The sequence below is a fragment of the Pan paniscus genome, chromosome 21, assembly GCF_029289425.2.
Source record: "Pan paniscus chromosome 21, NHGRI_mPanPan1-v2.0_pri, whole genome shotgun sequence".
Classification (NCBI taxonomy): domain Eukaryota; kingdom Metazoa; phylum Chordata; class Mammalia; order Primates; family Hominidae; genus Pan; species Pan paniscus.
In genome coordinates this window covers 14299480-14324566 of record NC_073270.2, presented here as the reverse complement: position 1 = coordinate 14324566, position 25087 = coordinate 14299480, and the positions used below count along the sequence as shown (strand labels likewise).

At 37.3% G+C, this 25087-nt stretch overlaps 1 protein-coding gene across 7 annotated transcripts in view; it reads left to right on the top strand.

The window, feature by feature from the left end:
• TASP1 (taspase 1) overlaps nucleotides 1–25087 on the top strand; it is a 249730-nt gene that overhangs the window by 203135 nt on the left and 21508 nt on the right. For all 7 annotated transcript variants that reach the window (XR_004668309.3, XR_004668308.3, XM_034947678.3 and 4 more), the window contains 2 exons: nucleotides 739–849; nucleotides 18438–18511. Coding sequence is in view for 5 of the 7 variants with exons in the window: in XM_034947678.3 (XP_034803569.1) it covers nucleotides 739–849; nucleotides 18438–18511 (185 nt within the window). In the remaining 2 variants the exon portion in view is untranslated. Of the gene's footprint in view, nucleotides 1–738; nucleotides 850–18437; nucleotides 18512–25087 lie in introns of those variants that run through there.

Below are 25087 nucleotides of genomic sequence, written 5' to 3'. Positions count from 1 at the left end.
CAATTTGATTGGTTTTGATTTTTTACTACTCTCTTTGATAGTTCTTGGGTTAATTTTGCATTTATGCTCCACGTGCTCACTTGCTATGCCAGATGTTTGAAGAAGATGTCCTTGGGCAAGAAAAATGAGGGGTTTTAAAATATAATGTTCTTGAAATGTTCACAATGGTTCAGTGTGTGAGATCTCGAGGAAGCCCAACTCTTTCTAACCACCAGACTCTCATCATAGAAATGCAGTTTCACCCTTATTTGTGCGAACCATCAGAAGCATTTAAAAATGTTTATAATAAAGTTTGTGGCTTATTGTTTCAAATTGCATTTAAGGTAGTAAACTGAAGCTTTTGGTGGTGTGTCCCTGACAGCAGGGAGAGCCTGTGGTAAGTGATCCCTAAGAGTTGATCAAAGGGAGTCATTGAGCATTTTTTCCTGTATTTGTGTTTTGGTCCTTTAATCTGGTAGCGTTTCCTATTCCATTCTGAATACAGTAATGCACATTCCCTCCCCCACTTACATCTTCTTGACAGCATGTGGCATTTTCTTTGCCAAATGGCCCCTGTTCAGGCATAAACCTGCCTTTGCCATCAAGTATATAATGAGGTATGAACAATGGTGATTATCAGAAAATGGGCATTTTTCAAGATCTTATTCATGCCACATTTTTGTTCTAATAATCAAATGAAAATTGAAAATTAAAAAAGTAAAATTCACTGAAAAATAACTACTAGTCCTTTCTGCCTAGGTTCACCTTTCCTAGCCAGTGAAGATGGCGTGCTTGGCGGAGTGATTGTCCTCCGTTCATGCAGATGTTCTGCGGAGCCTGACTCCTCCCAAAATAAGCAGACACTTCTAGGTAAGTGAGACATACGCATTGTGTGTGTCTTTCAATTTTTTTTCCAAGAAAAAATGAAAATATTTATACCCTTAAGTCAATAATTTTAAACTGCGGGAGGGTCAGCATGCTTTATTGATATCTGAACATCCCTGTTCTACTGATCTTTTTCCATAGGTAAGCATGTAAAAGATGAATGTTCATTTTTAAGTATACACTTAGAGAATATATTACAAATAAGCTTAGAACCAAGGACCTTTACTAAAGTCCAGTATTAAGAATGTTGGACCCTGTATTCATGCCCTATCTTATTCCACAAAGCATTTGAGGTGACCCATAACAAGGCACACAGTAATAGAGAGGCTTCTTCCTGTTCCCCTTCCCCAAAAGGAATGAGAAGCATGTGAAGAGCTACTGGCCTTAGAGGTCAGTCCTGGCTCCATGGCTCGTTAGCCATGACACCTTCGTGTATTGATCTTACTGTTCCATGCTACTTCCTCATCTGTAAAACAAGGACATCTGCCCTGGCCTCCTGATAAAGCTGTGGTGAGGGAGGGTCAAATGAGTGTTTTCGCAGATTTGCAGATTTCCATCCAGATGTGTGGTTTTGTTTCTACCCAAGCACCAGTGGGGATGAAACCCATCCCACCCTCTGTGAAGGCACAGAGTTGCGGGGCTGCCGCTGACCACAGGGTTGCCTTTTTCTAATCCATCTCTCCAGAGGGGACACATTAAAAAAATCTGCATAAAGGTGACACATGCACTAGCAGGGGCACTATTTGTTATTTTTTTAAAGTTAACTTTTTAACTGAAGCATACATACATTTAGAAAAGTCTACAAATCATAACTGCAACTGCTTGATGAATTATCACAAAGTGAACCCACCCCCTATAACCAGCATGCAGATTAAAAAAAAAATAGAACTTTGCCACAACCCCAGAAGTCCCCTTTTGACACCTTCTGGTCTTTATCCCCTCCAAAGTTAAACAGTATGCTCACTTCTAACACCATGGTTAGTTCTGCCTGGTTTTATTTATTATATAAATAGAATCAGGAATACGTATCACTTGTGTCTAATCTTCAGTCAGCATTCAGGCTTGTTAGATTCAACAATGTTACATGCAGTAGGAGTTTGTACATTTTCATTGCTGTGTTATATTCTACTGTATGGTGATAGCTCAGTGTATTAGTCCATTCTTCTGTGTTTTTTTTTTGTTGTTGTTGTTTTGTTTTGTTTTTTAATACAAACACTATAGGTCATCCACGGGGGTTGTGGTAGTTTAACCCTTCCTATAAATTTCCTTACAGAAAGCGTGAGTGGTGCCTGATGTATATTGTGTGATTGTTGTCAATTGCTATATTACACGTCCCTTCATAGTTTATAAAATAGAAGACTGCGTGCTTTTTATGGGTATAAAAAATACTTTTTCTATAGGTGCCCAAAACATTTTCATAAAATCTCTTTGTTCATTCCTCAGAGAAAAAGTACACTTTATATAAAAGGCCTTTTTCTCCACCTGGACACTAACCACCAGCTGTATTTTTTTTTTTTTTTTTTTTTTTTTTTTTGCCATAGTGTCTCCTTCTACCCTCTGTACGTAGTACCTAGGTTCCTCCAAGGAGATGTGCTTTTTAACAGTCATGTTTTGTTAAACCAAGACAAATACTAGTTTTCTTCTTTGGTGTCTTAATCGTTGTTGAATCCTTTGAATATTCTTCCAGTTAGATAGTTATACCCAACCTGGTTGGTTTTAAACATATGCAGAGGATGGACATGGGGTTTCCATAAAACCTTTGCAGGGACATGGATGGAGCTGGAAACCATCATTCTCAGCAAACTTAACACAGGAACAGAAAACCAAACACCACATGTTCTCACTCATAACTGGGAGTTTAACAGTGAGAACACATGGACACAGAGAGGGGAACATCACACACCAGAGCTTGTCAGGGGGTGCGGGGCTAGGTGACGGATAGCATTAGGAGAAATACTTAATGTAGATGACAGGTTGATGGGTGTAGCAAGCCCTCCATGGCATGTGTATACCTGTGTAACAGACCTGCACGTTCTGCACATGTATCCCAGAACTTAAAGTATAATAAAACAAACAAACAAAAAACCTCAGAAGAATAACCCCTAGTGTTTGGGCAGCGGTGGGTTGGGGGGGGCATTAAAATTGTTTCATCGATTATTCCTAAAAAGGAGCATCACAGTACTTTGCTGAGCCTGGACTCTTACCCATTTGTGTTAACCCTGAAAACTGTAATGTCTTTTTGGTTGTCTTTTCATTTTTGGTGGTACAGAAATGCATATGTAAGGATAAGTCATAGTATTTTAGCTCACGTTATATAGTTTTTATTACCAATATAGTGATTTATAAACTGGTTCCTACTCTTTATTTCAAGAGGAAGCATTAAGTGTGAAGTGCCAGTTTATGAAATAAGTGAAACCTTGCCGTTCGTTAACTGGAGGCGTTGATGCTTATGAAGCTTATCTACTAAAACCTGGCGAACATAGGCTAATGTCAACTTATAGATGCTACCAATTATGTGAACTTTCTATAAAAGTTATGAATGTGAAGTATTTGGTAAGAAAATAAATTCAAACAGTATAGAAGGATAGGAAACAAAGTAAATTCAAACAGTATAGAAGGACAGGAATCAAAGATGTGAAAGTCACCTTTTACACTCCATTTCCAGAGCCACCAGTCAGTCTTTGGTTCTGGTTATTCTCACGGGAAACACCCTCACTCTGTAGAATGTGCTCACACATCTATTTCTTGATTAGTCAGTAACTTGTGACCCCTTGCTGTGAAAAAATTAAAAACTTAGCTCACACCATGTCACACTTCCCTTCCTTCTTGATTTTTGTTGGAATTCTACTCTAACTTGAAATAATATGTTTAATTTTATTGTACTTTAACACACTGTTTCTTGATACATTAACTTTATATAATGTCTATCAAACATTCCTCACCACTTCAACTATATAAGTTGAGGAAAGTTCATGCACTGTTTTCTGTTAGTCTGTTTTCTATTGCTTATAACAGAATACCTAAAACTAACAGAATATCTGAGTAATTTGTAAAGAAAATTAATTTATTTCTTACAGTCATGGAGGCTCAGAAGTCCAAGGCCAAGGGGCTGCATGTGATGAGGGCCTTCTTGCTGGTGGGGACTATCTGTAGAGTCCCATAGGGGCACAGGATGTCACATGGTGAGGGGGCTAAGTGTGCTAGCTCAGGTCTCTCTTCATCTTCTTATAAAGCCACCAGTTCCACTCCCATAATAACCCATTAATCTATGAAGATATTAATCCATTCATGAGGGCAGAGTCCTTAAGACCTAGTCACCTCTTCAGGGTCCCACATCTTAATACTGCCATATTGGGGAATAGGTTTCAACATGGATTTTGGAGGAAACAAACATTCAGACCCTATAGCATTCACTTTTCTCCTTTTCTCTTCCTCCTTCACTCTCCTACCTCACCTCAACCTCTGTCAACAATAGCATTGTTGTTATGATTATTAACATTTGCCTTCTTATATCTGTACTTTTTCTCTATAGTTTGATCAGGGATTGATTCTAAATAATGTCAGTAACCAGCATTAACAACATCAAGATTATAGTATAAATAGTGCTCACTGCATACCCTAGAAGCAGAAGATCGGACCCATAAAGATCAGGGTTTGTCATAAACCTCTGCCTGTAAAAAGGGACTGTTTCAGTCATCAAGATCAAGTGGATTCTCCTTTCTATCAGTTGCTCCAAATCAGGCTATAAATTAATTTGCTTCGTGTTTGGACCATGACTTCCCATGACTTTATGACTTTTTCACTGTCATAAGAGTATAACTATAAACTCATGGCTCCTGGATGCTCAGTAATTTCTAGTAACCAGGAAAGCTCAGAAGTCTTTCTTTTCTACACATCCAAATAAAACAAAACAATTTCCAAAAAAAAAAAAAAAAAAAAACTTAACTGCTGTGTATTGTTAATCACTTTTTTGGTCCCAAGAATAATATAATCACACAATCTCCTACTGTAGCCTTTTCTGTGTCCACTTTCTTTTCTCAAAATTGTAAATAATGTTCTCATTACACCACACAAGCAGTTTTCAGTCGAACCTCATTGCCACTTGATGGAGTTTCCTGGAAGCCGTTATGTAGACTTTCCTCTTGACAAATACATTAGTTATCAGAGCTCCAGTGGGCTGCTTCCAAGGTGATATGACTCAAGTAACAGACACTTTTGAGGTTTGCCCTTTGTCCACTGATTCATGAATAGAATCGGAGAATCTCAGGTATGAAGGAACTTTCAAAGTCCACTTGTGTGACCTTGTTACAGGTGCTTTGTCCATAGTTTGTTGAATGCTCCTCCCTTCAAGAGGTGGAGCTCAATTTCCCTGCCCTTGACTGTGAGCCAAACACTAGAGACTCGCTTCCAACCAATAAATTTATGGCAGAAGTGACAGTGTCTGATTTCTGAGACTAGGTCAAAAAGGCATTGTGGCTTCCTCCTTGGGCTCTCTGTTGAATCACTCCCTCTGGGTGAGACCAACTGCCATGTCATGAGGACACTCAAGCAGCACTGTGGGGAAGCCCACTTTGCAAAAAACTGCGACTTCCTCCCAACAGCTGCTTCTGAGGAACCGGGGCTTCCTGCCAATGGCCTCAGAGATGTGAGTGAGCCTTCAGATGACAGCAGTCTATGGCAACATCTTGACTGAAATCTCATTGGAGACCCTGCTAAAGAACCACCCAATGAAGCCACCGTGGAATTTCTGACCCACAGAAACTGAGATAATAAGTGTTTGCTGTCTTAAACCATCGCATTATGAGAGAATTTATTATGTAGCAGTAGATAACTAATAAACTTTTTAAGCCCTTTTGTCTAATGAGCTGTGATGACAAATCAAGGTGCTCTGTTGCCATCTTTAGGCAGCTGTTGGGTTTTGGTTTTCATCAGTAGATCCTGATTCTCTTTTTGGGGACCCTCTAGGACAAATATGATGTGTGTCCTTTTACATTGCAGTCTCTAATCAAGTTTCCCTCACCTCCTTAGCCTCCTCACCTCCAGCCTTTCTTCTTCTATTTGTCCCCTCAGTCCCGTCTCCATTATTGCTCCCAGAGTTCTTTCTATATAACAACTCTGCAGCTGGCCCAGAGAACATAGCCATGGGTCCCAAACCAGGGGCAGGAGAGAAGACTTCCCGAAAGAAGAAAGGGCAAAAATGAGAACCTGACCTAGAGAGCCACACCAATCCCAAGATCAGAAGGACACTGTTCAACCCAAGAGTGACATAAGTATATGTAATTAGTTTACTATACATCTAAGCTAAATGTTGAATCTTCTTATGTATACTAAAATAAAACAAACATGTATCTCTTACTGTTACTTCAATGCTCTCTACCTTTAATTTTTCAGCAGGCAGCACACACACACACACAGACAGACACACACACACACACACACACACACACACACACACACACTCACACACACCTTCTGCTGGTGAATTTCCTATAGCACAAATGGGAGCTACCTAACTTGATGGGAAATGGCATCCCCTGATCTGACCTCAGAATATGCTTTCAGTGGTATTTCTGACTAGTCCTTTTTTAAAAAAAAAAATTGACAAATAATTGTAATAATTGTATATGTTCATGGAGTTCAAGTAGTTTTTCTCTTCATTCATTCTCAATGTCTCACCTCTGGCCACTCCACATCACTTGGTCTTCCAAAGAGTTATTTTTTTCCCCCAATAACTTGCATATGCTCTTGCTGTGCTAAGCGCTGGGCCAATACAAGTCTTTAAAACCCTGATCAAATGTGAATCTTCTTCGAATCCTCTGGAAGTCCTCACCCCAGGTAATTTGCTCTTTCCTTGTGCTCTGTTAGCACCATGCAATTGACATTCCTTCTAACAATGACTGTGACACATCCTAGCCCCTTCTCATAGGCCAGCACTTCTTAATCTTTTTTCTGAACTTAGTTATTTGAGAGGAATAAATCATAGGTCTTTGAGCTCCAGTGACACACACAGGGGCTATAGAGGTTTGAAATATCTTTCCAGGCGCTGGAAAATTCCACTGCTTCTAAGAATCATACCACCAGATTGTGAACTATTCGAGGGCAGAAGGCATGTCATATTGAACTTAATAGGTTCCCAGTAATTATTGGATGGATGATTTAGGTGCTAAATGGAGTTTCTTTATTGACGATTTAGCAGAAACTTTAAAAGAAGTTGACTCTTGTTCCAGAAAAATGAAATATCACAGAAAATATTCTCATGCTCATAAAAAAACAAACAATATTGGTTGGAAATGTTGGATAATGAGGAGCATCCAAGAACTAGATGATTTTGAGGCAGTTTAAAGGGATCACAGAGGAAAGTCTCTGTAAATAGCCTTGTAAAGGGACAATTTGGATGTGAACATGTTTGCAACACCCATCCTGCCACCTCCTACCCCCAGATCATGAGATGCTGACAAAGCCCAGCCTACAAATCGCTGATTTAACGCAAAGCAAATGCTTGTCCCTGGAATGAAACAGCTGAAAAGAATTAATTTTCTCTCTGCTTTTAGAGAAAAAATAAGCCAATATATTTTTACCTGCTGAAGTACAATTACATGTGCTTTCCAGGCCTCTACAGAAGTGCTTTATTGAGGCTGCCATATATAGTATGGTTAATAAATGGATAAACAAAGGCAGGCATACCAAACCAAGTCTTCTGGTGAAAAAAATGAGTTCTTTACCATTTTAAGCTTGTAATTAGATACAGGTAATTAGAATATATGCAAATATGTAGCATAAACAGCCAAGCTTAGTATATGGGTTAATTTCCTGTTTTGCACCTTGTACCAAAACATGTGTTGTTGGGAGCCTGATAGACCCTATGAAGTTCAAGGGTGTCTGCCACGGAGTGGTCAGTAGGAAGCAGTGAATGTGGCGATCAATGAAAAACAGATTCCGTATATTTAAGAAAAATCTTGAGCAATTCAGGATAGGAGGCATATGGGCTCTTAGAAGTAAAAAGAGGCTGTGTGTTTAACCAGTGGCCTGTGTGCCAAGCTTGTGTTGGAGTTCTTCATCCTAAACAGATTTGAGGCCCACAGTTCATCCAGAGCCTGATTATGCGATGAGCACACATGTAATTGTTACCTTGCCATTAAGTTAACCCCACCTTACGCAGAGAATAACTTCAGATTCTTTCCTATCAACAGATGTGTTCATAATGCTGATAGTTAACTTTTGTACATGATCCTGCTTCCATTTGTCCAGCTACCCTTTTATCCTTTTTTTCATCTTTTACTATGAAATGTTTAATATATTTTTAAAAGAAGGACATAATAAATTTGTGAGTTATAAAGAACAATAATAAAATGAACACCTGTGGACCTGCCACCAAGCCTAAGAAATTGCCCATTACCCATATGTTTGAAGCCCCTATGTGGGCCTCTCTGATCTTACTACTGTGCTTTCTCCCCATCCTTTACTTTGTGTTTACCCCCTGCTTTTCCTGAAAGCTTTTTCACACTTTTGTATGTCTCTAAATGGTACATTGTTTAGTTTTCCTTGATTTTAAACTTTATATAAATGGTATATTATATGATTTATTATATGAAAATTTTCGCATGTTCTCACATACTTACCTGAAAGGATAATGAGTTATTTTATCATTGTAGACATAGCTCTATCAAATCAAACTGTTTTACTGTGGCCAATTAGAACTCAAATGCAGTATTTTCCTCCCTCTTTTCAGAATAGGCAAAGTTCTTTATCGAGTACTTTGTTTTGTTGCTGTTACCAAAGTATGCTGTGGTTTCAAAATAAAAAATGTTAAATTGAATTGATGCTTCCTGGAACATTAAAAAGATAAAAGGTTATTTTACTGTAAGTTAAAATTCCAAACCGCCTTTTGGTTTTACTGGTATTAAAAATTTGGCGAGCACATATAAACACATGTACTTCAAAGGAGCTTCATTCTTAGGGCACCAGCAATATCACTTATTTCCATTACATGGCACATGCCACAGTGAGCACTTATGACTAGGCATTTCTGCTGGGCTCACATGATCATAAAAATAACCATCAAAGAGAACGCAAATTAGCTTTTAGGCTGGTAGTGGGAAAAGAGGTATTTATAGATGTTTGTCTGATGTTAATAACTTTATCTTAAAAATGGAATTAAAACTTTGTTCTACGTGACAGTCCATTGTCATGGTTGGAAGCTCATTTCTTTAGTTGCCTCAGCAATGTTTTGGAATTGTTACATCTTCACTATAGTGAAGATATCTCTTAAGAGATAAGCCACATTTTAGTTCTTATTTAAGGATCAGATGGAATGAAGAACAGTAAGTAACTTAGATGCAAGGTGAATAAGGCAGACATGATATTTAAACTTTTCAACAATGAAGAGTAGCATTAATCTGATGAAGTAGTGCTCTGAGATTAATATTTTCAGAATTAGTTTTGGTTTTATAATACAAAGATATTGATTGCAAGTATCTATAATCTGCCACTTTGTTTATACCAGGACTTTCTTTCCTTTAAATCATGAACATATCTCTATATATTGTATCACTAATATACTCTGAATATTGGAAACAGATTTTCATCTGTAATTTTCTTCTCCATCATGAGAAGTATAGTTCTAGTGATTATCTTGCGAAGAATTATTATTTTTTGGCTCACAAAGTTTTCCATCTGAAATATAGAATACAAAAATTTATGAATAGAATTCTAATGACTATGTAATTCTTATTACACTCAGGAAATTTTATAGTCAGTTTCATCTGCTCAAAGGATAATAGAGTTTACCATGAAATAAATCCTAAAAATGTATTGGTTGAATGAATAAAATTGCGTTTTAATAAAACTTGTTTTACTGAATGGTTTTCTGTTCACCAGAGAACTTCCAAGTCCCAACCAAGTGGCCCTGTTTCCAGCAGCTTCTAATACAATAAAAGGATAAAACAGGAAGATAATTGAAGTGTCCTCCAGGGCTTCTGTTACTATTTGACCCACATCCTCCTCTTTTCAGTCAGCATCCTTTGTTAGTTAGTCTTGAACAAATCTAAACAAGCCTTGGAAAGAGGGAATGATTATTTTCTTGGCTTAGTGTAACCAGGATTCTATAGAACTCAATCTCCGTTGCTCCCAAGACAGTTAAGTGGTGAAAGTTTTTCAGGGAAGCATGCCAAGTCAAAGTTTCTTCATGGCCTTAATGGGACATGCATTATATGAGCCTTAAGGATTCCATGTCAAGACAGTAAAGCGTCTTTGCATTTTTTTTTCTAAAGATAAACCCCCTACTGGTTATAAAGACCCTACCAACCAGGGGCAAAAATCTACAGTGATAAGAAGAGGCTGTTCTATTTACAGCGCCTCATTCTTCCCATTTAAAAAATGAAGTTCTCTTTATTCAATAAGGAGTAACTTAAATACTGTGCAAAATGTCCCAGGGCGTGCCATTTGACCTAAGGCTCAGGAGTGGCAGCTAACTTGGCAACTGCCCAGCCCAAGACGGTTCTGATTTTGGAGTTCTGTTTTCCTTGCAAGCAAGTCTGGGATGTGAAGCCAAGCAGAGAGGTTTTAAGTGGGTGTGGGAGCCAGTGCAGCTGGGGGTTGTTAACAACAATTGGAGGACAATATATGTATATATATTTTTAAAGAGGAGGAGAGTGACGGATGACTTCTTTCTGGTCAGAAAAAAGAATCCATTTGGATAGAAAAAACTTACTTGCAACCTGGTAAGGAAACGGTTTTGTCTGACTTAATTTAAACAGGATGATATGTGGATGATTTTGAAAGAGAAGTAACCTGGGGAAAACATCATGAGAGAGGTAGCTTGTAGCTCTTTTAACCCATAAAGCTGGTGATTTAAATGCCACTAGGAGGCAAAGCCTTGCATTGGGGATTAAGGGCTGCTTTATATAGCAGAGCTCCACCAAGACTGAAGTAGTACCAGTGTTGGGCATATAAATTTACTTGTTCCAAATTCTTAAATACAACTTTCTGGAAAGCCTAGCCTCTAAGATTAAGTACAAATACATCCTGAAGGTTCTTATAATGCAATTAATCCATCATTTATGAAGTGCACACGTGCAGCTCATCCCTATGTAAGCCATTCTCCAGTGTTGGAACAGGATCAATGGTGTGTACGTTTTCTCACATTGCATTTGTATGACATGATGTGTTAAGAAGCCACTTGATGGAGAAGAATTCTGCCAAATCTCTGTGTCTATGTTTCACATGTTAAGCCTACTCAGGATCTTATTTTAGTGTGTTGTTAATGTTTTCTGATGAGAATCTTTTCATGGTCTGGGCATTTCTAGAAGTCCCACAAAGCCCTGGGCTTTGGCCTTCTAAAGAACATAAGCATTTTTCAATCAGTAGTTGAGGTTATAAACAGTTACTAGTCACTACCAAAGGAAAATGGTCATTACTGAAAGGCTGGAAGCTTCTCTAGATGGAAATAAGCTTGAGCTTGACCACACCGAGACTGTTACAGCCAGCGCTTTCACAGGCTCAGATGTGTCGCTTCAGGCCACTCATTTACCCTGCATGTTGCCGGAATTCATGGTCTTCCTCATGTAATCATTACACCTGGAAAAATTCCAGTGCTATGAAGTAGCATTTCCCAGGTTTGCTGTGTTATTAGAATTATCTTTTAATACTCTTACTATAAACTTCAATTTTCAGTATATGGAAGAATTTCAGATTAAGTACTCAAAATCAGGAGACACATTATAGACTTCCAGATATCACTGATGGTAAATGCTACTCTTTTACTGAAATTTTAAATTTTTCTATGTAACCGTATTTGAGCAAACTTTGTACTACTCTTTGCTGAGTTTTAATTCTAAATTAGGACTTAACTAATAACACATTTTGAAAGCTTTTTTGTGAGATAACCCTTACTCACAAATGTCTCTATTTATTTTTAAAAAACTTATAATGATTTTGACCTTTTAAAATTTCTGATGGAAAAGCAGCTTGAGGAAGTTGTCAGGTACAGTGTGTGTTTGTTTTGTTCTGTTTGTTTTGATTGCTCTTTGAACATAGCAGATTTTGCCTTAAGTATATGTGTTCGGTGTAAATGGAAGTAGAGGCTTCTTCATGCCCCATCCTAAGATTTGCTTATGTTTTAGATAATCATGAGACAAGAAACAAATTGGATGTTTTAGACTAGTTTCACATCATGATAATACATTCTAATGAGGGACAATGAAAATATATGCTAAAATCAGAATGTCTTCATCTAAACAGGGAAGAAATTCTTCATATATATCGTAGGTTAACAGGGTGATCAAGATTTTTAGAGGCATTAAAAAATAGGAAATATATGAAAACAGGATCAAATTCAGAAGTTTCAGAAGGTGGTGAAAAATAGGTTGCCCTTCACTCAAGTTCCTTACTCAACTAATTCCCTCTACAGGAGGAACTGTTGCTGCCAGTTGCTAAGATAGTCTTCCAGAGAGACTCTATGTACTTACAAGCATGTTCATACATGATCATCTTTTATTTTATTTCACAAAAATGGCAGAACCATATCTATACATTATTCTCCACCTTACCTTTTTTTTTAGCCAAGCTATCTTGTAGATTAGTGTTTTTTTTAAACTGCAGCATGTCACATTAATAAGTTCTAAATCAATTTAGTAAATCACAAGCAGAATTTTTAAAAAGCAATAAGTAGACTATAAAGAACCCAGTAGAAGAGATCAATACATTGTTAAGTAGAAAAGCAGTTATTACTTTGTGAAATTTTAGTTATAAATAGATGTGTGTAGTAAATGACAATGTGTGGGGTTTTTTTGTTGTTGTTTGTTTTGATTTGGTTTTGGATTTTACTGTGGTTTGTGATCAAAAAGTTTGAAAAACAGTGTGGTTGGTTCCATATCCATGTAGAGCTTCCTCATTTGTTTTTAATTGTTACATAGTATTTCATTGTATACAGTATCATAGTTATACATATGTCCAATAGGCAATTAATTGGTTTCCAGTTTCTTGCTGATTAAAGCTACTTTGATGAAGATTCTTATAAATATGTTATTTTATATATATAAAGGCATATCTGTGGAATAAATATCTAGAAATAGAATTGCTAGGTCAAAGAGTGTGTAATTTTGATAAATACAGTCAATCCTCATTATTCCTGGATTCTGTATTTGTTAATTTGCCTACTGGCTAACATTTATTTGTAATCCATGAATCAGCATTTCAGCACTCTCATAGTCACTTGTGGACATGCATGAAGTGGTAAACATTTTGAGTCACCTCATGTGCACATTCCCAGCTGAGGTAAACAAGATGATGTTCTGCCTTCCTGTCTCAGCTCTGGTACTACAAATGTATCCATTTTGTGGTCTATTTTGTGCCATGTTTTCCACATTTTTGCACTTTTTAATGATGATTTTGACATTTAAAATTGCGCCAAGCATAGTACTGAAGTGCTGTCTGGTGTTTCAGAGTGTGAGAAGATGGTAATGTCTCGTGGGGAAAAATGTGCATTTTGGATAAGCTTCATTTAGGCAGAAATTATAGTGCTATTAGTGGTGAATTCATTGTTAATGAATCGACAATGTGATACACCCAGATAAAAGAAGAGGAAACTCACTGATCTGTATGTGAGGCTGCTCCAGAAGGTGCTAAAGTAACATCTATATATGCAGCAATGGAAAAGATGGAAAAGCAGCTAAATTAGTAGATTCATGAAATGATGACCAATAAAAAAAGCATAGAGGACAGCATTATTGTGTAACTTGAAAGCCAAAGAAATTTATGGACATGTTACCCAGCATCAGGAAAATGTTAAACCCTTCTTGGCTAGTGTTTATGCATATAATTATTTCTAAATAAATAAGTAAATAAATATTTTTAAAAGATTAAACATTGGGAGGCCGAGGCGGGCGGATCTCAAGGTCAGGAGAACGAGAGACCATCCTGGCTAACACAGTGAAACCCCATCTCTACTAAAAATACAAAAAATTAGCCAGGCGTGGTGGCGGGCGCCTGTAGTCCCAGCTACTAGGGAGGCTGAGGCAGGCGAATGGCGTGAACCCGGGAGGCAGAGCTTTCAGTGAGCCGAGATCGCGCCACTGCACTCCAGCCTGGGTGACAGAGCGAGACTCTGTCAAAAAAAAAAAAAAAAAGATTAAACAGAAACACATATAAAATAAGGTTATTTGTTGATATGCTATTAAAAATGTTTTGACCAGAGATTTGCAGGAACTTAGCCCTGTATTTTCCCTACCTGTAGTGGCTCATTATTTGCTAATTCAGTGTTCATCAACATTACAGAGCATAATTACCACGGATTAAGAGAATGTTCTTGCAGATGGCCATACTCCCACCACTGCTATATGAATCTGCTCTTTTCTCCACTCCCAGCTAACACAATGTTCTTTCAAACTTTTTGATATCTGAAACCTGGTAGTCTGATAATAGTCTGAAACCTGATAATGGTATCTTGTGATTTTAATTTGCATTTATTTTAGTATGAGTAACGTAAATTATCTTTTCATATGTTTTAGAGCCGTTCATATTCCCTTTTGTTCATATCCTTTTTGCATTTTCTTTGGATATTTGTCTCATTGATTTGTAGGAGATCTTTAAATATTAAGAAAATTAGCCTTTTGTTTATGCTATGAATTGCAAATATTTCCCCAAATTTGTCATTCATCTCTTGACTTTCATTTTTCTCCAAATGGCGAAAACAAACACTCTAAACAGGCCAGGTGAGGTGGCCCATTCCTGTAATCCCAGCACTTTGAAAAGCTGAGGTAGGCGGATCACCTGAGGTCAAGAGTTCGAAACCAGCCTGGCTGACATGGTGAAACCCCGTCTCTACTAAAAATACAAAAATTAGCCAGGCAGGAGAATCGAGAATCGCTTGAACCTGGGAGGTGGAGGTTGTAGTGAGCTGAGATTGTGCCACTGCACTCCAGCCTGGGTGACAGAGTAAAACTCTGTCTTAAAAAAAAAAAAAAAAAAGAAGGAAAACACTATAAATATTTTTTAACTAGTCAAATATATTGATATTGGCCATCTTTTGTGGTCTCTGGGTTTCGTTATGGTTTAAAAGCTTTTCTTAAGAGAGATTTAAAATGTTTTAAGAGTTGTTCGGTGTTTGTGTTTGATGTTTCGTGTCTTTCGGTGTTTGTAAGGAATTTAGTCTTCTTAATGTGTAACAAGTACAAATCCTTATCTATACTGAGTAGATTTCAGAGTAATATAACAATGAAACACCACAGGCTTTGTGATCCCAGAGTCCAGCTTGAAATCCAGTCTGTGTGCCTAGTAAAATGACTTAAACCGTACTGCTTCCCTTCTCTGAGCCTCAGGTTCCCCATTTCTGCTTTGCTGAGTTCTGCTATGAAAGACAATACCTGGCACATCATAGATTCTAAGTGTTAGCTGCTCCTTGTCCTACTTCCCTGAAGTCTTCCACTAAGAAATAATTTGTTAAATTAACTTGCATTATGCATGTACTACAAGTAATGAAATAATTTCTCTTAAAAGTGTTTTATAATTTAAATCCTAGACATTTTCTTCTGAGATTTTCAAGCTAGCATGAATTAATAACTGATAACTGATTTGAATTGTCATTATGAAAAAATGTGTCAGTACAATGCTTTGCCTTTTACTGTGGGATGGGATAAATGTTTGTGAAAACAGTGAAGAATGAATTTTTAGACATTGAGTTATTTTCTTTAAAAACTCCTAAACACTAGATCTAGAAATTTTATTGAAAACATTCATATAAAAATATTTAATGAAGTTCATCAGTGTATCCTAATTTATCCTCTGTTGTAAGTCTAAATGTTTATGTTTATTCCATTTTTTGAAAGGAGACTACATTTATAGGGAGAATAATACATTTAAAAATCATTAAAATGATATTTAAAAAATAAAGGGTAATGTCTTTATCCTTTGCTCTCATGGTTATATTGGCTATATTTTTATGATTTTTCTTGGCTAATTCCTGAGCAGTTGCCCCCTTAGTATTCGGGGCATGAGGAAAAGGTGCAATTTTAGAAATGCTTTAACTTAGTATTTGAATAAAATTTTTTGTCACTACTCTGGAGAACTTCAGTAAGACTTGAGTGCCTTTCCTCTGTTAGGCAAGTTAGACTATCCCAGACCTTGCTCTGGATGTCAAGATTTTTGAAGTTTAAAGCAGATGTGTGTGGACGAAAAAACATCTGGTGAAGAGAACTTGCTTCATTGTGTGACACTTTTCCTTCACTCTTCGGTGGAGTCTGTTGAGCAGGTTGGCAGGTTTGATAACTAATTAATGATGAGGGAATGAGCCATGTATCTGAGGAACTCCATTTTGCCCCTTACTGCCTCTTTCTTCCCCACATGTCTGGCAAAGCCTTCAGAGGCTAGGATCATGGATCACACAGTTGGGTCTCAACTCAAACACTTGTCTCCAGGCTTAACTAGCTTAGAGATGTAAACAGATGGATGGCCTGGGGGACAGGGTTTAGTGTTGAGCAATGCAGTTTTATTATCAGGGACTTTTGAAATTTTTATTGGAGTACATTACAACTTTAAAAATGCCTTCGAAAACTCAGAATTTTGATGCTATGTACTGGAATGTGACAGAGCTTTGTGGGCATCCCTGGATGTTTGCAGTTTTCTTTTTGTAACTTTTTATTTAGATATAATTTTATACATACAGAAAAGTTGCAAGAATAGTGCAAGGGACAACCATGATTTCTTTTCCCAGATTCAACCAGTGTTTTCCTTTCCTTCCATTTGCTTTCCCATCCTCATGCCCTCCTCCCTCTACATGCACACGAGCATACACATGCACACACACATACACACAAACAAATAAGTGCATTTTTTTCCCTGAACTATTTGAGAGTGAATTGGAGACATCAGGCTCCTTTATTCCTAATACTTTGGTGAGTATTTCTTAAGAACAAGGCCATTCTACTAAATAATCACAGTACAGTTATCAAAGTCATGGCTTTTAGTATTGATATAACACTACTGTCTAACCCAGAGTCCCTTTTCCAACTTTATCAATTGTTTCCATAATGTCCTTTATAACATCTCTCCCCACCACCAAGTCCAGGGTACAATCCAGAATGACACATTGTGTTCAGTTGTCATGTATTCTTTAAACAGGAAGTTTCTCAACTTTGTGTTTTCTGACTTTGGCATTTTTGAAGAGTTCAAACCAGTTATTTAGTAGAGTGTTGCTATTTCAAGTCTGTTTGATGTTTCCTCATTCAATTCTGGTTATGCATTTTTGTCAGGAATACCAAATACCACAGAAGTGTTGTGTCTCAAGGTATCTTATCAAAAGGCACATGGTACTGATTTGTGCCTTAATTGGTGGTGTTAGCTTTGTTCATGGAGTTAAGTTGGAGTCCATCAAGTGTTTCCACAGTGAACTAACAGTTTTTCCTGTTATAAGAATTTTTTGGAGAGATACTTTGAAGCTATGTAAATAGCCCGTCCTTCTTCAAATTTCCACCTACTAGTTTTAGCAACCATTATTTTCTAACTCTGTTATTTTTTCTATACTTATTAGTTGGCATTCTGCTGAAGGAAGAGCTTTGTCTTCTTCCCCATTTATTTGTTTGGATCAGTATGGGCTCACTGGTTCTGACTTTGTTCAGTGGTTATAACTCATTACTCTCATTATTTATTTTCATAGGCACAGATTTTTGCCAGTAAGAGCCCTTCAAGTTGACCCCTGGGTCTTTTGGATAAGTCCCCTTTACTCTTTGAGCATTTCCTTACTTTTCTGGTACAACAAGATGTTCCAGATTCATTTTATATTTTCTCTGTCCCAGCTCTGGAATGAACATTTCTCCAAAGAATCCTGGTTCTTTTTCGTAGAGAATGGTATTTAGAAATTAAGGGCTGGGTGCGGTGGCTCACGCCTGTAATCTCAGCACTTTGGGAGGCCAAGGCGGGTGGATCACCTGAGGTCAGGAGTTCGAGACCAGCCTGGCCAACATGGTGAAACCCCATCTCTACTAAAAATACAAAATTAGCTGGGTGTAGTGGTGCATGCCTGTCATCCCAGCTGCTCAGGAGGCTGAGGCAGGAAAATCACTTGAACCCGCGAGACAGAGTCTGCAATGAGCTGGGATTGCGCCATTGCACTCAAGCCTGGACAACAAGAGTGAAACTCCGTCTCAATAAAGAAAGAAATTAAGACCTGGTGTGTGTGTGTGTGTGTGTGTGTGTGTGTGTGTGTGTGTGTGCGCGCGCGCGCGCATGCACGTGTTTTAAAATAAACCACACTATGGAATATTACATTTACTAAATCACTGTATACCGTATGTATGAGTATGTGTGTGCATTTAATGTTACAAGAGTCAAACAGAAGAGCATTTATTTTACATGTAATAATCATAAGTTTTGACAGGAAAGAAATACATTTTTCATTTCACAGTAAATGGCATTACACAGTTTTAGTGATAAATCATCTTGACATTTATGAACAAGCAAATGGAAAGTGGGGAACTGAGTGTGTTAAATATAAAGCTATCTTTAACTGTTCTATTAAAAAGCAAAGATTTATTTTCCATCTGTGATCTGAATGTGCCTATTTGTGTTCTCTTTTATGGCAGTGGAATTTCTGTGGAGCCACACGACGGAGAGCATGTGTGTTGGATATATGTCAGCCCAGGATGGGAAAGCCAAGGTAAGTGGGAAAAAACTGGGTCATAACCTGAAAACCTTGTAGCCATCGCATAAACCTCTAACCAGCTAAATTGATGTGGATGAATTTTTTCAGCTTTTTTTGGGCAGTAGCTTTGTGGTCTTCATAAGCATCCGAATAAGAACAATTAACAATGCTAACAGCTCCAGAGAAAACAAGCATATCTATTTTGCTTTTGGTGATACAGCAAGGGAGCATTAGGAGGAGCCTGCCCACTTTCCCCCACAGCCCCCAGCTTGTTCCTTTTTGCCCATTGTGAATAAGTAGAGAAAAGGAAACTGGGATTTGGGAAGAGAAAATGGGAGTGAAGCTGATGAGCTGACATAGATGGATGATTCTGCAAGAAGTGTTGGAATAAAGGAAACTGAGTCAAATAAGCTTTGACCCTAGAAAACATCCTGCATGTTTGATGGCACAGGTGGCTGACATGCTTGCAAATATGACCTGTCTCACCTTTCAGTGTGTTCTGTCATGCCCTGACATGGTGTCTTCATGGGCAGAATTAAAGGTCTCTGTCCATGTGTCACATGCCTGTGGCACTCGTCCCTCAGTGAGTTACAATAATCACATAGGCATCCACATACTATCTCCGGAGTTGCTTAGCTTCCCTGGACTCATGATGGTTGAGCCTGGAAATAAGCAACATGATTTGTGGATTTTATTTTATATTGGCCTCATGTTCTTCTTGTTCATAAATTTTTTAGAAACAGCTGTGGCCTGTGATGTTTACTTGGCATTAAAGTACCTCAGTTATAAAGCTGTGAAGTTGTGCAGCATTGTTTTTAAAGGAAATGATTTATTTTGCACATTTTGACATATAAAATAGGAAAACTTCTGATATGAGCAGTCTGATACAGATTGAATCATAAAGGATAAATATAATAAAGAACACTTTATTGCTTATTTGTCATGTAATACCCATCCTGACTATCCTTTGTATATTATCCAGCCAGCCTGTAGCTCCACAGAACTTTTGTGAGTAGTGTAAAGAACATTTATTCAGACAAAAATTGACTTATATTGTGAAAATTTTGCTGAGATCCACCCTCCCCCTTTGCTTCACCTTCATCTGGTACAATATTCATATTGTGTTAGTAGACCTGTTTCCTAAGAGAATACATAAAAGATTGCTTTATTTCATAATTTATATAGAATGGAAATATAATTGTCCATTTTAAAGGTGATTTAAGGGTTTAGAACAGCACTGTCTAATAGAATTTTGTGTGATGTAAACATTTTATATCTCTGTTTTCCAACAGGGAAGCTACTAGCCACATGTGGTTATTGAGCACTTAAATGTGGCTAGTTTGATTGAGGGGCTGAATTTTAAATTTTACTTAATTTAAATTTAAATAGCCACATGTGGCTCGTGGCTACCATATTGAACAGCACAGGTTTAATGAATAAGTATGAAAATGATTATTCATATTTTCAGATTCATTTCTACTCAGTGACAAAACAGTTCCCATACATAAAACAAGCCTGATAAACCCCAAGAATCCTTGCCTAACAGTAGCTTGAAGCCATTTCAGTTTCTCTGTCCCCTTGATATTGATTCAGAACTAAGATTGGTTTTTAACAAAAGAGCATGTTTGAGGTGGACGTCAGCACTGAAGCCAGTCTGATGGGGTATGATTATGTTATTAAGTCCCTTGTGTGGAAATTTTTCGTTATCCTTGCTGGTGGCCCATGAAAGACACCTTACTATTTAATGTGAAATATAGGTAGTAAAGAGTGTAGAGTCCTGCTATGAGCCCAAAGATATTTGGCCTCCAGTTATATTGCTTGACATCTGGTAGACATGGTTTTCTTATTGCTGGTAAATTCTCCAGCTGGTAGTCAATTGGGCCAGCAGATACAGCTGGTCCTCTTGCCTCTCTTGTAAATTATGTTTTTGACCTTCCTTGAGGAGAGTTAATCCCTCTTCCTTCCTTTCTCCTTTGAGCCTGTGACTACAAATACTTTCAAGGAAAAAAAAAAAAAGAAAACCCCAAAACAAAAACACTAATGATTTGGCTGCGGAATTCTATTGATCAAAAAGAAAAATTATCTCTTTTGTTATAAATGCTAGAATTTTTTTGTATTGCAAGTAAGACAAAGTTATAGATGAGAGGCTGAGCTCAAAAGAGAAAAGGGGCTATAACAATGTTTGTATTCTGTTTAAGCTTTGGACCTTCCTCTCCCTCTGGTTTCCTGACTTCTATAAAAGAATAGTTGAACTAACTAGTGGCATACCCGTTCAGCATCATGACTGGTTTCCGAAACATGTTCCTCCATAATGTTGAGAGCCATGGTAGCAAAATGAGTAAGAAGGCATCTTAAAATATTTAAAATTTAAAAACTATTTTTAAAAGTTAAAACACTTGTGCCCTTGTTTTCAAAAATTGTCTTCCTTCTGTTTGTTACCAAACTCAGAAACTGAGGCCACCTGGCCATTTGAACATATATGAGCTAGCTGTGTTTAATCCCAAGTTAAAGCTTTGAATTAAAGCTTAGCTAAAAATCATATTGCTTAGAAAAGGCTGGATAATAATCAGTATCATTGTAACCAGAATGCATGTATAATTTGAATAAATAGAGGTAGGTTCTTTTACAAGTCTCTTTTTTAAGGAATGTTCTTGCAATTAAATCATTTAATTTAATTTCTAAACTGCTTTGATAACATAAGATAAAGATTTATTTTTAAGGAGCCAAAATTAGGGCATCAGTACCAGTTGGATTTTAAAAACAGATTGTCCGTATCCTACCCAGATAGCAGACAGTTAATGAAGAGTTTTTAATAAACACCCAGTGTGCATGGACTACTGTAATAGAAACAGATGTTAAAACTGGCATGGAACTTATTCAGCTATAATACATGAAATTAGGTTTCTTTTATTATGTAGAGGTCACTTTTTATAACCACAGTGAAAATACTGTTATAAAAATTTCCTTGAGGAGGAGCAGACTATTTTATAGTCTTTAAGTGTCTCTCCACAGACTTCTTATTAGTTGCAGGGAAAAATAATAACTATATAATGGAGAAACCAGGCAACACCTTCACCATGTGATCAGAATTAATACCACCAATGAGGGGCAGATGGATAATATGTGCCTCTGGCTATGATAACTTGAGGATACAGTATCACTTGTGTAGTATTCCATCTGGAAATGGATAACCTGAACCTAACTGTGAAGAAACATCAGACACATTTAAAATGAGGAACATTCTGTGAAGAAAGAAAGAAAGAAACGTGTTCTTCAATAATGTCGATGTCATAAAAGACAGAGGCTGCAGAAATGTTCCAGAGGAAATAATTCTAAAGAGATGTGACAGCTAAATGTAGTAACTGGTCCTAGACTAGATCCTATATCAGAAAAATGCTATAAATGCATTATTAGGTCAATTTACAAAATTGGAATATAGTTAGTAAAAAGTGTTTTATCATTGTTAAACTTACTGAAGTTGATTACTGTATTGTGGTGTATAATATTTTTATTCTTACGAAATACACACTAATGCATCTAGGGGTAAAGGGCCATAATATAGACAATATTTTCTCAGTGGGTCAGAAAAATATATTATGTGGATGAATGGATGGATAGAGCAACAGCAAATTGCAAAGCAAATGGAGCAAAATGTTAACAGTAGGTGAACCTTGGTAAAGGATGTATAGATCTTCCTGCAACGATTGTGTAATTCTTAAATTATTTTCAAATTAAAAATTTTTTAAATGTCACTCTTGGGTCTTGTGGCACATTTGATTAGTTCTTTGGGTCTTGTACTTGAAATGATGCAGTTCAAAAAATATCACCCTTGGTTTATAACCAAGTCTGCATTGGATGAATGATTACATTCCCCCAAACTATTGCCTTTTTCTCATTTTGAATTCCTGACTAGAATGACCAAAATTCGGATAACACATCCCATTACAAATATTTTGCCAAATATTTCCATAATAGTTCCTTGTTTTCCAGTGGGATCTAAGAGAGACTAAGCTTTTTCATAATCAAGGTGCTGTCCTCTTAGGATGTTTTTTGTTATATTACTCAGCTTTTCTTAAAAAAAAAAATTTACTCAACAAATATTTATTTGTGATGCTTCTCTGCCTTGTGTGACAAACCCTGTGTCATACTCTGACACATGGTAATGAAACAGGACAGATGTTGCCCATACCATATTTCCCTCACCTAGGGAAAGCACAGGGCACTGGGTGGTAACTCAATGATATTTACATTTTGTTTTTAACATTTTCTATTTTAATGCCATGAAGTCTTTGAAACCTCATGAGGTCGTGCCAGGATTTCTATTCTTGGCACATCTGACTAGTTCTTTGGGCCACGCAGTTAAAATAAATAAGTATTGGGATGGGTGCAGTGCCAGGAAGTTGGAGCCTGGGTTGCCCTCCCACTCCATGCACACTGTGAGCTGTGGTTTGATCACTCTGCCTCTGGATCCCAGAGGCCTCATCTGTAATATGAGAATAAGAAATCCTTACCTCGCCTTAAGCCTTTCCTGTGATATGATATGATAAGAACGAGGAAGCAAAACCTTATCTGTCTCAATACAGATGACTAGACCCCATTAAGTCCTTGTTGTTGCTTCCAATCTGCAGAATTCCAAATTCAACATTCCAGATTACATAAACAAATATGTTGCCACTTAATTTTCAGTAGGATTTTTGTAATACCAATATAGTACCTACTATGTTCTAACATGTTTTATCTTCATGAAGATGGTTTCCAGGTCTTTAAAAAAAACTTGGTGAATGTTTATTTACAAAGGATAGCAGAGATGAGATTTCTGAGTGCTTTTTGCTAGGCTTAAAACTTACCTCTCACATAAAGCCATAGGAGGGAGACTTAAGTATAAAACATGATGTACACAAGAGGGGGTTATCAAAAGAAGTGTAAAGAAACTCCACTTCTAATTAGAATGAAGAAAGTTACAAGGGACTGTTGCTTCTACTCCCAACTGTGTGAATGAGCTGCATAATCTATAGAATCATAAATTTTTAAAAAGTATCGAGAGAAGTTATTAGGTAGAGAAAAACCTAAGTAAACTAAATTCCAGAAAGAGACAAGCCCTTCCTAGGAGACAAAAACCTCTGATTGCTTTATTCCCTGGCAGAGCAGCAGGAGGAGGAGTCAAACTCAACATAGAGGTATATAAAGATAAGTCAGCCAAATTTTTAATGAAATCTTTGTGGCCGTGTGTGAGCTGGTGTGACAGATTAAAATCCTGAGACACTCCATTCACAGAGAGCTTATACCCACCACCAGTTTTTCTCTGTGAGGCCTTCATCAAGTGGCAACACACCAAAGCTTGGAGCAGAGCAAAGAATTGTGAGTGATTTATTAAGGTGCATAAGATTTTCACCAAATACATGGCAGTGGCCAAAGAAAGATTAGAGGCATAGCAAGAGAGCTGCAAGACAACTTGGAAGCATAGTGGTCCTTTATCAAGTGCAACACAGTTGCAACAGAAGGCTGGATTAAAGCAAAAGAGATTTTAAAAAACCTGTCCTGCTCCCAACATGTACAGGGCCTTCATCAAGGGCCAGGCAGTGTTGTACAGAAGCCTAGTGCCAGTGTAAGAGAGTGAAGAAATATTCCATGACACAGAAATCTGGAGGAGGTTACAAAGAGCAAAACGAACACCTTAGCAACATGGAAAGCTGACGGCTTGCCTATAAACAAAGAGAAGTCTCCCGTGGTTAGAATGCTGGTGCCTGGACTATAAGAATGGAGAATTCTCTAGAGTCTCACCTGGGCTCTGATCCCAAACCTTGCTTAAGGGAAATTCCTGATCCAGGATACAAAATCAACACGTAAAAATTAGTAGCATTTTTATACACCAATGATGAACTGCCTGGAGAAAGAAATCAAGAAGGCAACACCATTTACAACAGCTAAAAAGAAATACCTAGTAATAAATTTAACCAAGGAGATGAAAGACCTGTACTAGGAAGGCTACAAAACACTGATGAAAGTAATTGAAGAGGACACAGACAAATGGAAAGACATCCCATGCTCATGGATCAGAAGAATTAATATCTTTAAAACAACCCTATTGACCAAATACCAATGATATTTTCCACAGTAATAGAAAAGACAATCCTAACATTTATATGGAACCCCAAAAGAGCCCAAATAGCCAACGCAATCCTTGGCAAAAAGAACAAAGCTGAATACTTCACACTACTTGACTTCAGAATACTTTGCAAACCTATAGTAACCAAAACATTATGATAAAAACAGGCATATAGACCAGTAGAACAGAGTAGAGAATCCAGAAATCCATACCTTTATAGCCAACTGATTTTTCACAAAGGCTCTAAGAACGTACATTGGGGAAGGGACGCCCTCTTCGATAAATGCTGCTGGGAAAATTAGATATTCATATGCAGAAGAATGAAACTGGATGCCTGACTCTCTTGATATATAAAAATCCATTCAAGATTGATTAAAATCTTAAATGTAAGGCCCCAAACTATAAAACTACTAGAAGAAAACATAGGGAAAATACTTCAGGACACTGGTTTAGGCAAAGATTTTTGTGGCCAGGACCTCAAAAGC